The 16,247-nt window shown below is 35.4% G+C and overlaps 1 protein-coding gene across 2 annotated transcripts in view; it reads left to right on the forward strand.

The window, feature by feature from the left end:
• LOC114031799 (guanine nucleotide-binding protein G(olf) subunit alpha) overlaps positions 1-16,247 on the forward strand; it is a 375,339-nt gene that overhangs the window by 347,837 nt on the left and 11,255 nt on the right. For both annotated transcript variants that reach the window (XM_027846936.1, XM_027846935.1), the window contains exons 6-10: positions 1,062-1,116; positions 4,259-4,332; positions 10,216-10,274; positions 10,881-11,001; positions 14,331-14,461. In XM_027846936.1, coding sequence (XP_027702737.1) covers positions 1,062-1,116; positions 4,259-4,332; positions 10,216-10,274; positions 10,881-11,001; positions 14,331-14,461 — 440 coding nt within the window. The remainder of the gene's footprint in view (positions 1-1,061; positions 1,117-4,258; positions 4,333-10,215; positions 10,275-10,880; positions 11,002-14,330; positions 14,462-16,247) is intronic.

Below are 16,247 nucleotides of genomic sequence, written 5' to 3' on the forward strand. Positions count from 1 at the left end.
GCACTTTAAGGATTATAAAGCACTTTAAAATATTATTTCATTTTATCTTCCTTAAAAGGTAGGTATTATTCTTACTCCACAAGAAACTGAAACAGAGATAAATAAAGTGACTTGCCCAGGGTCACACAGCCAGTAAATGTCTGAAGCAGAAAGTCTTTGAGAAGCTAACCAATAAGGACATTCCTATGCAAATGGCCTTTTGAGACAAAGGTTACATAAAAAATCCACTGGCATGCATCACATGGCCACTTTGAATTCTTTGAATTCTTCTCCGAACTCTCCTCCCCCAAACCCCTACACACACATATTCTGCAATGTAATGTTACTGGCCTCCTTGCTGTACCTTGAATGAGATTCTCCAACTTCCAATTCTAGACATTTTCACTGGCAGTCCCCCATGCCTGGAATACTCTCCCTCCTTCCCCATTACCACTACCTGACCTCTCTTGCAGTAATTCCCATCTAAAATCTCACTTTCTGCAGGAAGCCTTTCCTGATTCCTCTTGATTCTAGTGCCATCCCTCTCTTGATTATTTCCAGTTCATCCTGTAGTTAATTTGTACATGCTTGTTTGCTTGTTATCTCCCCCATTAGAATGTGAGCTCCTTCAGAGCAGACTATCTTTAGTCTTTGTATGCCCAGAGCTTAGTTCAGTGCCCAGCATGTGGTGGGCTCTTAATAGATGTTTATTGACTGACTAATTCTTTGACCCTAGAGAATTACTTCACCTCTGTAGCTTTCCTCATCTGTGAAATCGATGTAGTAATAACACCTACCTCACAGGATTTCTGTATCAAATGATAAAATATATGTAAAGAACTTTGGTAAACTTTAAAGTGGTTTGTAGATATATTATGATTGTTAATAGTATTTATTATTTTATAAATAAATAAGTGAAATTTCCCCAGGCCTTTTTTGCTAACCTCCAGATAACCATGATGATTCTTAGATTTTGTTTCGATCATACACTTTTAAAATGACTTGATTAATCTATACAACAATCTTTAAGAAAAAATAACAAGGTATTCCTTTTTCTCAATGTTTGTTGGTTTTTGTTTCAGCTTTCTAGAAAGAATTGACAGCGTCAGTTTGATTGACTATACACCCACAGACCAGGTAAGTGGAGTTGAGAGCATGTTACCATCTGTTTTCAAAACCATGGCAACTTCCAGTTTCATGCAGAAACCATTAGAAAGACTAGGGATGATGACAATAAAATAGTTATGATGATTCTTGAAAATCTATCATGCTCACCTACCCAAGCCATTTGAATATTTACAAGGTGGCTTTTTTTTCTTTAAAATACTACTTGAAGTGACATATGGACTTGTGGATAGAACACTGGGCTACTGGTCAAGAAACCTAGGCTTCTAATTCATTATGTGAATAGCATCATTGACTGTACCTTATTTTTCTCATCTGTGAAATAAGAGTAAGAATAACTGGCCTATCTGTGTTATAGGGCTGTTATAAAATAAGAAAATATCAGTGAACCTATCTTAAAAAGTTAAAGCAGTACACAAATGCTAAATATTGTTTTATTGTATTTTCAGAAATATTTCCCAGGCAGAAACTTGAGAATTGCTCTTGTGCTAAAAACAAATTATTTTTGAAAACTGTTATTTTCCTCTTGTTTTTATTAGGTTTCATACCTGCCAACCTCATAAACTGTTAAGTATTGTTTTTTAATTTCTAAAACAAGATCAAGGGGTAGCTAGGTGCAGCCCTGGAGCCAGGAGGACCTGAGTGCAAATCCAGCCTCAGACACATAACACTTACTAGCTGTGTGACTCTGGGCAAGTTACTTAACCCCAATTACCTCACCAAAAAAAAAAAAAAAAAAAGATCATAGAATCATTAAGCTAGAAGGGGTACCCGACGTCATCTAGTCCAACCTCTCGTTTCTTTAAAGTTAAGCAAACTCAAAGAGGCTCAACTTTTAAAGTCTAATATTCTTTAAATTCTGTGTCATATGTTAACTTTTTCACCAAAACAAATTACTTTAATAAAAGCAAAGAACATGATTTTTATCAAATGCAAAAGTAGAAGTACCAATATTAGTATTTCCTGGGAGCTATTCTCTCAGCAATCCCAAATGTCATTTAAATGATTCAAGCCTTGAATTTTCTTATGTTACCAAGCATTCTGATGCTTCCAAGCAACAGGTTGAAAATTCCTAAGCTGACATCCAACTGAATTATATAACATTCCTCTTTAGTCAAAGATTCTCTTGGCTTTCCATAGAAATTACATGGGGAAACATAATAAATCTTTTATTGGGAGAGAATTTAATCTCTTTATGTGGGAGCTTTCTTTCTTTTGCAAACCTTCCAGGTGACTTGCATCTCTGACAAACAAATTTAATCATTAATTTCATAAAATACAAAATAAGACAGTTTCACATACTTTTATAAATGTTTATACTAAGTAGTAGTGCTCTATTATTTGACTATAAGTGCTTCTAAATAATAATGCTTTCACTAAAGCTCTAACTCAGAATTTGCTATTTCTCCTGATAATCTGGTTGGGATATTAAGTTTTTATTTCTGTTTTTATTTTCATTTTTAGGGCAAGTTAGTATGTGTATTTGTGCATGTATTTTAAATAGTATAAACAGTGTATATTCACAGAGAAATATGCAAAATGTTTAACTATGTGTGTCTACAGGAAGGCAAAGAAAATGTTCTTTTTCTCCCTCCTTCTGGAATAAAAGGAAACAGCTTTTAAAACAGATGAATATTGGTAATTTTCTAAATGTAACTACTGATTATGTCATCCCTAAGAAAGGAGCCAAATGGTGCTGCAGAAGGAATATAAACACATAGTAACCTCTTCTTAATTCAATAAAATTGCCGGAATCAAAATAATTTTCATCAGCAAAAATAGAAATAGTACCACTGGTAACTCTCATTCCTGTTACAGTTATGAGCAGAAAAGACAAACCTTTATTTTACCAAACAATATAAATTTTGTTCTTTATTTATTTAATGTCTTGTCTTTTGCCAGGGTCCTAAGTATACTTTAAACAGTCATTTATTTATGGGATTGTGGTGTTAATTCAGTGTTTCTCCACTGGTCCTGAGTAGTACCAGAACCTACTACTGTTTTTGTAAAGTGATAGGGGAATATCTCCTGGTCCCTGGCATGTATCCTGGAACCATGAGACATCATCATAGAGTCAGGGAACCCCTGGACTATATTCAGTGTCCTGGGTGCAACAAGGACATGTTTATGTAGTACACAGCCACTTCAAGGGGTTCCTCTCTGCAACCAACTAATTTTGTTCCAGTTGTCACCCAGAAAAGTCTATGTGTCCCCATCTCTTTCCAGGAAAGTCAGTTTATGCTTCCCAGTATCTCTCTTGTGTGAATCTAGAACTCAACCAAAGGCCTCTGACATTCTTGAGCTGAACTCAAATATCTAGGGAGGACTCTACAAGGTAGCTAAATCAAATGAACAATGTATAGAAAATACTCTGAAATGAGAAAGGAGAAAATGTATCCAAATATAAGTTATCATTATTATTTTTGTTATTATTCTTAGTGCTTAAACCTATTCCCCAGAGCTGCCCCAGACCATGCATGCATATATAGACACGCATATACATGTGCACACAAATAAATGAATAAATAAAATAATGCTCTTAAAGTGTTGAGTGCTTCAATAGCACCTTAATAGATTAGTTCAATAGAATAGATAGAAAACTCAGTTCCTAGGAAGAAGAAAATAATACTATGACAATAGTATGGTGATAATAATATATTTAATAGGTCAACTGTGTAAAATGATATAGTTTTTTCATTGATGATTGATTCCTTAATTTAAAGTGACTGGTAATTTGACCATACTAGCCTTTCACTCAAGTAGAATAGAAGTGTGAAGAAAGCCAGACCACAAGACCATAATCAATTGCCATCTGCTCCAGGATTCTATGTCATCTACAGATGTGGAATTGAGCTTCTTATGGTTTATGTTCTAATTTTTCCTGAAGCTTAAGGTGAAGCCTCTCTCCACTTGTGCTAACACAATTAGAGCTTCTATATGAGAGAAAAGGAGCTTTTTCTGTGAAGAAAACTCATTAATTTAGGTGTCCACTGGGTGCATAATACCCCATAGAATGCTCTCATAAAAGACCAAGCTTTCAAAATTCTTTACAAAAAGATACTGACATAAGGTCACCATTATAATTCCTCTTAGGGTATTAATTTTGACAGCAAAAATCATGTCACTTGGTACATTTATGTTTTCATATTTCTAGGATCTACTCAGATGCAGAGTTTTGACATCAGGAATTTTCGAAACACGATTTCAAGTAGATAAAGTAAATTTTCAGTAAGTATATTGTTTCTAATTATGTACTGGTGCTGGGATCATCTTGTAAAGAAGACAACTTTTTGCTATCATATATTTTCAACTTCCCTGTTTGTAGTGTGATTAATTTTAAATGCCAGTTATTATTGTAGTGCTATAGGGACTGTTCTATAGTTTGAGAAAATACGGGCCCTCTTTGATTGAGCTTGAAAGAACTTAATATTCAGCTCCTGTCAAATGACACGAAAACAGATGATTAGGCTGATGCTGCTATAATTATTTGGGTATTTGTAGTGTTTTTTTAAGGATCTAGAATATTGATTTTTTTTTGTCATTTAATTGAAAACAGAAGTAGAAATACCAAAATACCATCAACATTTTAGTAGAAAAGCACATTAAACTTATACTAATCCTACTATTGAGTGAAAATTCATATAGAGTGATACCAAACTTCCCTAACACGCCTACTTGTGGAGCCTTCAGTGGCTGTCTTGTTGAATTTAGGTCAGATTTCTCGCAGCCACCAACTGGCTTCATCTTTCTTCTCCAACTTGTCTTCTACTAACCCTATGCTCCAATTAGGTTCCATATTATTGTCCCTATAATATGCTATGCTCATTTCTGTGAGCATAGATTTTGTTTATGCTATCCTGTCATCTCAAATACACTCCATTAGTGAAAATCCTAGCCATCCTTTGAGGCTCACCTGAAGTCCTACATCTACAAGAAACTAAGTAACTCTAACTCACAATAATCTTTTAGATTCTTGGAATTCATTTGGAAATTTGAGTCTGCTTCTCAGAACGTAGCACTCAGCCATATTTTTTGCTTATGTATGTTCCATAGGTGTCCACTAAGACTCTGTCCTAGGTCCTTTTCTTTTTTCCCTTTCTATACTATCACACTTGATGATCTCATTGGGCGCTATGGGTTAAATTAGCATCTTTATGTAGTTGATTCTCAGAGGTAACATGCTTTGATCTCTCTTCTGAGCTGTAGTTTTATATCGCCTACCTTATCAAATTCAATACACCTAAATCAGAACTTATCTTCCCCATTCGGGCAGAAAAAAAACCTTTCCCTTCTTTGACGTTTCCCTGTTATTGTCAAGGTATTATCATCCTCGTAGTCACTCAGGCTCTAAGCCTCAATGTAATCTTCAGATCCTCACTTCTCATTCACCCCACTCATCCAGTCCATTACCACATCTTGTCGCTTCTGTCTTCACATCTTTCTTAAATGTCCCCTTCCCTCCACCTTAGCTCAACCACTACCTTAGTTCAGGCCTTTATCACCTCTCATCTAGACTATTTCAATAGCCTGCTAATTGGTCTCTCTGCCTCAAGGGTCTCCTCACTTGAATTCATATTCTATTCAGCTACCAAAATGATTTTCCTAATATACCCTCTGACCATGTCACCCTTCCCTGCCCCTGCTCTGAAAATTCAAGTGACACTCCTGACCCTATGTTCAGGATAAAATATAATAAAGTCCTTTCTTTGGCATTTTAAGCTCTTTGCAATTTGGTCCCTTCCAGTCTTCTTATACTTTACTCCTTTCCACATGGTTTTCTATCCATCTGCATTAGCTTACTTGTTTCCCCCACACAACATTCTATCTTCCATCTCTAGGCTTTTGCATTGGCTTTCTCCCCATCTCTGGAATGCTCTCCCTCCTCACCCCTCCACCTCTTTGTTTCAAGAATCACCCTAAATTTCACCTTCTGCAGAAAGCTTTTCTGATCCCCCAATGACTTGTGCTTCCCCTTCTGAAATTACCTTCCCTCTACTCTGTATATATCTTGTGTTTATCTAGTTATTTCCGTGTAGTCTGCACCATTTAAATCTCACTTTCTTGAGGCCAGGGACTGTCTTTTTGTCTTTTTTTTTCTTTGTATCCCCCAGCACTGATCACAGGGTCTAGCACAAAGTAAAAGCTTAATAAATGCTTCTTCATTGACTGTCTTCCTGATAGTTTCTCAAGGGACTTTCTATTTGAACTAACTAGTATCCATATGAAACAGATATCATTTAGAGAAAGAAATGCTTTATTTTTTTTAGTCTACTATAAATTCTTTTTTTCTCTATGCCCTCCCACCCCCTTAAATCTGTAAAATATTAATTTTAGAGGCTAATCTATATGCTGTTGAATATAAGTGTAATACAAGTTCACCAAAGGAGGAGAAATCAGTATGAATAGAGTAGTCAAAGAAAGCTTCATAGAGGAGGAGAAACTGGACTGGGCCTTGAAAATATGAGTAGGATTTATAAAAAGAAAAAAAAGTGTTCCAAAAGAGGAGAATAGCATTACTAAAGGTATGGAGTAACAAATGATCATGGCATGAGTGTGGGAAACCTCAGATTACTCCCATTGACTATAAAATAAGGACCAGGAAGTGGTTAAAAATAAGGACAAATAATAAAGAACTTAACATCTGTGTGGCCTTTGAAAAGTCACTTAATCTCTCTGTGCCTCAGTTCTCTTATTTATAAAATTAAGGAGTTGGTCTAAAGATGACCTCTAAGGCCTCTTCCACCTCTAATCTATTATCATATCATAAAGTGGCATCCAAAAAAAAAAAAAGAAGAAGAAGAAGAAGCGGTGTTTTTAAAATATTGGCTTGATAGAAAGGAAAGGAGGCGAGGGGGAGGGAGGGAAACAGAGACTAGAGGTGAGCAGGCCAACTAAGTCTATGTCAGTCAGTGATCTAGGTGTAACATGATAAGGCCGTAGACTAGAATACTGACAGTGGGGATGGCGGAAGCGGGGTGGTGAATTCAAAAGATGTTTTGAAGGAAGAAATGGCAGGACTTGGGGACAAATAAGGTATGGTCAATGAAGGAGAAGGAAAAATCAAATCCATATTCAGGATGGTAGCAGAATGGCAGTACCATGAATAGAAATGGGGAAGCTGAAAAGGGAATATTCTATGAACACTATTTCCTTGTTGTCATGCTTATAATTAAAAAAAAAGTTAAAACATTCTAGCATTAAGATTTCAGTTCCCTCCTCATTTTTTTTTGTTTTTCCAATAGTTACTTTTTTCTTTCTTTTTTAAAATATTTTTTTTCCATTTTAACAACATTTATTCTCTCTTCCCATCCTACCTCCACTGGAAAAACAAAACAAAACAAAACTTTTGTAAAAAAAAAATGTGCATAATCAAGCAAAATTAATTTCCACATTGGCCATGCAAAAACGTATATCTCATTCTGCATGTTGAATCCATCACTTTTCTGTCAGGAGGTGAATACTATTTATCATCAGTCTTTTAGAATTGTGATGGGTAATTACATTGATCAGAGTTCTTAAGTCTTTCGCAGTTTATTTTTATCTTTTCTATGTTGCCATTATTGTATAAATTGTTCTCCTAGTTCTGCTCATTTCAGTCTGTGTCAGTTCATATAAGTCTTCCATCTGAAACCATCCCTTCTATCAATTTTTATGGCATATAATGTTCCATTGTATTCATATAATACAATTTGTTCACCCATTCCCCAATTGATGACCTCCCCTTAGTTTCTAGTTCTTTGTCACTACAAAAGAGCTGCTATTAATATTTTTGTACATATAGGTACTTTTTTTTCTTTCTTTGATCTCTTTGGCATATAAGCCTAGTAATGATTTTGCTATTTCACAGGAGTATGCACAGTTTAGGGTTACCAAGAATACCATTAATGTCCCTGGTTTCACAGCCCCTCCAATATTTGTGATTTTCCTTCTTTGTCAACTTTGTCCATCTGAAGGGTATAAGGTGAAATCTCAGAGTTGCTTTAATTTCATTTCTCTAACTATTGAGCATTTGAAGATTTTTTTCAAATGATTATTGAAAGCTTGAATTTCTTCCTGTGGGGGGAAAAATGCCTTGAAGACATTTACCTTTTGGGGAATAGCTCTTATTTGTACACTTTTGAATGAGTTCCTTCTATATCTTGGAAATGTAACTTTTTAATACCCTGATTTCTTTTCAGATTATATAAATCTTTTACCTTATTAAGGAAATGAGACCTTTATTAAAGAAACTTTCTGTAAAGATTTTTTTTCCGGTTAATCTGTTCTTTTGCAATTTTAACTGTATTCAACCTATACCCTCTTTTTTAAAGTTAATTTTATTTTTTCAGTTGATGAAATCTAACTTTCCATCTCACCTCTTCCCACTGAAAAAAAAAAAACAAAGCCCTTGAAGCAAATGTGCATAATCAAACAAAATAAATTCCTATATTGCCTGTGTTAAAAAAAATATGTCTCAGTTTGCACACCAAATCCATCATCTCCCTATCAGGAGATAAACAGTAGGTTACATCATAAGTCCAATAATTCTTATACTGTCTCTCCTTAATCTTTTTTCCAGCTCAGTTCTTTTTTATATGAGCTACCTAACACTTTAATTTGTTTTCAGTGTTTTGATTTTGCTTTAATATTTTGTGTTGTTTCTTGTAGTTATTAACTTCTGTTTAGTCCATTCTTATTTTCAAAGAGTCTTATTTGAATAAGGTTTTAAACTTAACTTCTTGTGGCAAGCTGTTAATTCTCTTTCCAATTCTTCCTTCCATACTTCTCACTTCTTTTCCAATTTTTCTCCTAGTTTTCTCATTTTTAATTGTTTTTTCCTAGTTCTCTCATTTCATTTATAAAATCATTTTCACTTTTTTTAACTTTTCATTTTTCTATGAATTTTAATTTAATTTGTACCACAGCTGTGTTTTTTTTTTGAGGCTTGGTATATATTTGTATATATTTTCATGTTATTCTCTTCATTTGAGTTTGCATTGAGCATCTCTATCACTTTCATAGCTATTTTTGATAGGATTATTTTTGTATGGTCATTCTTCCAGCCTTACATCCTGATTTGAGACTTTATGTTAGGGCCAGTGTCAGAGTCAAACATCCACTGATTATTTTTGTATTTACTTTGCACTCAGTATACAACCTCAGGCCTATGACCTCTCCTTGCCCTGTACTGCCACTTCGAGGAACAGATCCCCTACTCTGTCCACACTAAATGTGTGATCTAGCATTAGATGATAAAGAACAGGACTGACAATTGACACCTGTTCCCGCCCTCTGCACAAAGTTAAGCCTTTCTATTCCAGGTCTAGGACCTCTTCTTGCCCTGGTATATAATTATGGGCAAGGCCTTATTTGCCTGTGTTAGAATGCTCCTCATGGCCATTCCTGGCTAAGCCCTTTCCCCAGTGTTTATAGATATCTCTGTCTCCATGTGCCAAGCCTGGCCAGAAAAATAATACACTGTGGTTTTTTCCTTCCTTGAATTTCCTAATCAAGACTTGATCTAGTACATTTCTAGATTTTTGTGGAATAGTTGCAGGGGAAAGCTCAGCTATAGTTCTTGCTCCTCCACCATCTTGACTTGTCTTTCTCCTCACTCTTGATGAAATAAAATACAACATAGCAATTGCAGTGGTAGGAAGCTACAAGATAGGTTTGGTAAATGTGCCTTAGCATCCTCACAGAAGATAATGATATCACAGAGAGATGGGAATTGATCAAGGACTCAGTGATGATATGAAGTATGTGATAAATGAGCCATTGGTCCCATAAGATAACAAGTCTGAAGCAAAATGTTAGAGGAGTAAAATCTAAAATGAAGAAAGAATTAAAGATACAGGAATAGTGAGTGGCACATGATAGCAAGGATTAAAAAGCACATTTACAGGTGGTGGAGAGCAGGGTACTTAAGAAGCAAAGATATGTGGTACAGTGAGTAGTAATTCCAGTCATGGTAAAAGGTATCACCAACATGCCAATCTTTGGTACTCAGCAGAAGTGATTTAAGATGGGTAAAAATTTTGTTTACATTTAAACTAAAGCATAAGCTTCAATTCTTTACAGCAATGAACCAAATTTACCAATGTAAGTTAACTTCCGTTTGCTCTTCAACAGTATGTTTGATGTAGGTGGTCAGAGAGATGAAAGAAGAAAATGGATCCAGTGCTTTAATGGTAATTTTTAATATGTTTGCTTTAAAACATTACATGTACTTCTCATAATATTTCCTACTTTTGTACATTTTTGTGTGATATATTCTCACTTTTTTATACTTCCATTATTGCTTAGCTTCTATGTGCCTCTACCTTTCATACATTTCTGGTACATAAGTGAATTTACAGCCCCAAATTCTCTTCCGCATTAAAGAAGCAATCCAATCATATTAAAGTCATCGACAGAAGCTGAGTTTAATGGGAGATACACTGCATTTGGAGTCAGTAAATGTGATTTCAAATCCTAGCTGTACCACTTACCTAGCTCTGTGATATTGGACAAGTCATAATCCCTCTAAGCCTTGGTTTCTACATATGCAAGATGGGGAAAATTTATATTTGCACTATCTACCTCATATGTTTGATAAAGTAATGCAATATATGTAAAATGTTTTTGTAGCTGTAAAACACAGTTGCTCTTGTTGTTGTTGTTATTTGTTGTTGCTTGCCCAGATCCGATAGCTATTGAGTTCAAAATTCATTTGAAGTGTTGTTTGCCTGGTGTACTACAGCAAAGACCTGCTCTTTCACTGAAGTGCATCTCCTTTTCTCTTGTCTCTCACAAAGATGTCACTGCTATAATCTATGTCGCAGCCTGCAGTAGCTACAACATGGTGATCAGGGAAGACAATAACACGAACAGGCTGCGAGAATCCCTGGACCTTTTCAAAAGTATCTGGAATAATAGGTAAAAAATAAAATCCTATATCAGATTGCATGCTATCAGGGGGAGGGAGGCAGAAAAGGAGGGGGAGAAAAATTTTAAACTCAAAAGCTTACGGAAGTGATTGTTGATAAATCAAAATAAATTAATAAAAAAATTAAAAAATAAAATCAGCTTTACTACAGTGCTCATGAATAGAGCTTATTATAAATGCTAGTTAGAACCTTGGAAGTTTATTAATTAATGTAATTTTGGGGTGGACAGAAGAGCATAATCATTCAAAGTCAATTTTAGTCTGCCAAAATATCTTTACACACCTAAACTGGGTACACTGTCCCTGGTAAAAAAAAAAAAATACCAAAAGTAAGGATATGAAGAAATGTCAATTTCTGCTTTGAAAATACACAAATTTTTCATGGTTCAAAACCTGTTTTCTTTAGTGCTTAATATGTACCAAGCACCAGTCTGAATATGATATATGAATGTTTCCTTTCTTTTGTTCCCATTGGGTTTTTTTTTCATGTCTCTTTCCTATAGCATTTATCACAGTCTGCAATGTATCCTCATCTGGGGATAATTTGATTCTTTTCAATCTTTTCTTTTTGCCATGAGTTTAGAAAGAGGGCCTGGTAAGTGAAGAGAAAATGTCAGATCCTTAAATAGTGAAAGTAGTTAGTAGCTTCTTTATTTTCTTTTGTATTCAACAAAAAATATTCAAATATACATATGTGAAATGTTACCTTATTTATAGCTTTATTGTGTATATTGAATTCAAGACATTTTTATTAAATACCCACTATATTCTTGGATACAAAGACAAAAACAAAACACTCCTGCCCATGAATACTGAGGTGCTTACATTCCTCTAGGGGGAATATATTATGTACACAAATGTAATACAGGGTAGTTTGAGAAGGAAAAGAATATTAACACTCAGGAAATTAAGGAAGACTTCATGGAGAACATGCGACCTGAGATGAACCTTAAAGGAGAATTTGGTATTTTGAGAAGTGGAGTTGGGTACGCAGTACGTTCCAGACATGGGGGACAGGTTGCGCAGATGCAGAGAGGCAGGAAAGAGATGGAATGTCAAGTCAAGGGAACAGCAGTTAGCTCAGTCTGGTCAGAGCTTAGAGCACGTGAAGGGAAATAGTGTGACAAGATAACAGCATCCTGTTTGCTTCTATCCTCAACTTTTTTCTATCTATCTTTTGGATAGTGTTGCTAAATTATTATTAGTGTTGTTTTTTAACGTAGTTATAACACGTATGATTTTTTCTGATTCTGCTTTCTTCACTCTATCATTTCATGAGTTTTCTCTTATTTTTCTGCTTTCTTCATATTTATCATGTCTTAGAAGGAAGGTTCAGACCTAGATTATTAGTGTAAAGATCTCTAGGTGAGGAAATCTCCTACCAATGTAGATAAATAACTGTTCTTCTATTTAGAATCTTTGAGAGTTGCCTGGGACATTGTGAGGCTAATTGATTTGCTTAAAGGTCATGCAGTCAGAATATTAGTAATAGGACTTGAACTTAATTCTCCCTCCTCTGGGACAAGCTCAGTGTCCAGGACAGGATGCCTAACTGCATCTCTCACATTTCTTATGGTACAGTATTGTGTGTGTGTGTGTGTGTAAATGTGTGTGTGTGTAAATGTGTACATATATCACAAATTTGTTCAATCATTACACAGATGGATTATTTATAGGTTTTTGCTATTACAAGTAAACTTACAACAAGTTTTTTTTTTTATAGCTAGGGTTTTTTTTCTCCCTATCAGTAACATTCTTTAGACTTAGTTCTAATAGTGGGATAACTGAGTTAGGACCAGTTTTGTATGACCAGTTTTGTAGTTCTTACTGAATGGTGCCATAATGTTTCCCCAAAAAAAATTGTACTACTTCAAAATCCTACTAGCAATAGAAACAATATTAAATGTTGTCATTTTAACTATATTTTACCAATTTAGTTGACCTAAATTATAATCTCAGCTTTATTTTAATTTGCAATTCTCTAATTACCAGAAAGTATACAATTCTAACTAAATATTAATAATTTGTATTTCTTATTTTGAAAGCTGAATTTTCTGACTACTTCACAATTTCTTATTGTCAGAAAATCTTTTTCAGATTTATGGTTGCATTAGATAAGTTTTGTATATGTGTCTTCTCTCCAGTACTAAAGTATAAGCTTCATATAGGGATTGTGGCTTACTCACCTTTATGTGTTCCTCACTGCGTAGCACAGTGCTCTGCAGGTAGTAGGTACTAAACTAATCTTTATTGAGTTGAATTTGAAATACTAAGTTATGTGACCATGTGGCATATATATTGACACTAAAAAGAAAATCCTGCCTTGTCCTCTTCCCCCTCTTTCTATAATCTAGAACAAAAAGTAGGTCTTGTCCAAGATGTTTAATGAAGACTCTACCAAGGACAAGAAGAAACCAGATGAGGACTTAGTTGTACTCATAAATATGTAGATTCCAATAATCTGCAAACAATTCCACTACCACCACCACCCACTTTTACCAAACTTTCTCAATATTGTGGAAACTAAGACACCTAATGGAAAAGAATATAGAACATAACAGAAAAAAATACATATATGCTCTACAGTTCATTGTTTTAATTTCTGTTCAATCCTGAGCTAACATGCTTCATTCCTTTGAGATTTTATACTCTCTAAAGGCCTATGCTGATTTATGTAGCTAATCCCTATGATACACCAACTTCCAGTTCCCATCTTTTAGAAAATGGAGGAAAATAATACTTTTCCATAGTTCCCCTTTACTGTACCAGAACCAACCCATTTTTGCACATTAAATAGATTGATTTGAATTAGACCTGTTTAATGACAGGCTCTCTGTGGGGGTGCAGAAGAGATATGTGGGGGAGGAAGAGGAGGAGCTGAGCAAGTCATGAATTAAGCTTTGTGACTAGCTAATGAGTCATGCATTTGGTTAACTCTTTGAATTCCAGAGTTGGCTTTTCTGATTCTTCTAAATCTTAATTGATCCACAAAAACATTCTGTTTTCATTTCATAAGTAAATTTTAAGTTTTAGCTTTAACACCAATCAGCTTGATCACATTTTCCTCCCTTCCCATATCCCATCAATGTGGACAAGAATTAGATAGGAATTTGAAAATGAAGTGTTGACAAAATATATCTTCACTTAAATTTTTGTTAATGGCTTACTGGCTGAATAGGTGATTGGATTGAAGTGGGGGTGGGTGGGTATAAGAATTTGCACATTAGAATTCATTTAATAAAAAGTGCTTTTAGCACTTAAAAGTACATAAAAAATTCAGATGGCAAACAATTTTTTTTTTCTTGTTTCTCCTTTCCAGGTGGTTGCGGACCATTTCTATCATCTTGTTCTTAAACAAACAGGATATGCTGGCAGAAAAAGTCTTGGCAGGGAAATCCAAAATTGAAGATTATTTCCCTGAGTATGCGAACTACACTGTTCCTGAAGATGGTAAGATTTCAGTATGAGTCTTTCCAGGTTTTAGGAAAAGACATACAATTCTGAAGAGTACAGATAACTTTCCCCCTCTCTCCCACTGTACCTGTCTTCAAATAAAAAAATAACCAGGAGCTACCAATTGGAGTATAATTATATTATGCTCTTAGGTCTATATTTTGGAAGGTTATCTCCCTCCAGTCTTTTAGGGTTTATGTTCATAATTATTTCCTGCCACATTTATATTTTTTTGCTTTGTGAATAGAGACTGTACCACAAAAAAAAAAATAGCAGTTCATAATATGCAAATATGACCTGTTATTTGCTATTATTTCTGTTTTGGAGTAACTTAGTACCTTCTGCATCTTCATTTTGCCGCCCTAATGTCATTAACATTATTTCTGAGTTAACAATTAATCATTGATAATTTAGAATGTTTAATTTTGGGTTTCATTTTGATCTACATAACATTTTTTGGGCCCATTCAAAACGACATTTTGGAAAGTTATTAGAGGAACAACACATTTATACAGGAAATGTGGGGCCCAAGAAGACTAGCAACTCACATTTATACAGCTCTCTATAGTTTACAAAGTATTTTCCTCACAACTGGTCTGTGATTGTCCAATTATTATTAACTCCCTTTTATAGTTGAAGAAACTTGGGCTCAGAGATGTTAAACAACTTGCTCATAATCACACAGCAAGTAACCAGTCAATATGAGGCTCATTCTAATGCCACATCCATTGATCTCTCTATTCTTTCCAATTCCACTAAAGATTTATGAAAGGAACTCCTGGAGAGGTTGCCATTGAGTTTTCTTTGTTTTACTTTTTATTTATTAATGGAGAGTAAGAACAGATTAAGGGTACATAGATCTAGAGATGGGAGGGATAGTTGCTACTAGCTTTATGACCTTGACAAGCAGTGTTATAAAATTAAAAGAGAATCCTGGAATTAGAGTCAGAAAACCAGAACTTTCTCTGATCTTTATTGTCCATGTGGCCTTGAATAAGTCATTTTATATCTCTCAGCTTCAGTTTCCTCATCTGTAAAATGAGGGGGTTGAACTTAGTGGCACCCTCCTCCCCAAAAACAAACAAACAAACAAACAAACGAATCTTCCTCCTTGGCTGCTTCTGGCTGGCCGCATGTGGCTCAGCCCTGAAGGATTTGGGTGATTTGATATGTCAAACTGATCCCCTCAACAGTCTTTTTGTCCCATGGTGGAGATGACAGTTGTCGGCATCAAGAGAATTGGATGAAGGTAGAGCCAAAATAGTGGGAAAGCACACAGCAGCAAAGCCAGTTCCCTCCAACCCCCAAAAGCAAAACTCTACTAAACAAATCTATAAAATGCACCAGATTGGATCCTGTTGAGAAAACCAGGAAAGAAATCATAATGAGGAATGTTTTAGCCCAGGTTGGGAGAGGGAGACAGACATCTATAGACACTGGTGACAGGGTCTGCCAGGAGCGGGCTGCACCAAGCATTCCAGCGTGGACAGCGGCTGTACACCATGGCGAGAGGAAGTCGTAGAGCACCATGCAACCTCGTGCAAAGTGTGGGAATAGATGCAACCCGACAGTTCTTTTTCTCACTACCCAGTTCTAGGTCACAGAGCCAGGGCAGGCTGAAAAGGGTACCTGTGCCCAGGGGTGGCAGGAGCCACCTTAGGCCCTAGATGGTATTCTACAGTGGAAAAAGTTCAGAAGCAAGTAGCAACAGTGAAGCTTTGACCTTATCCACACACACACACACACACACACACACACACACACACACACACACACACACACA

This window comes from Vombatus ursinus, unplaced genomic scaffold (assembly GCF_900497805.2).
Source record: "Vombatus ursinus unplaced genomic scaffold, bare-nosed wombat genome assembly UNPS02015255.1, whole genome shotgun sequence".
Classification (NCBI taxonomy): domain Eukaryota; kingdom Metazoa; phylum Chordata; class Mammalia; order Diprotodontia; family Vombatidae; genus Vombatus; species Vombatus ursinus.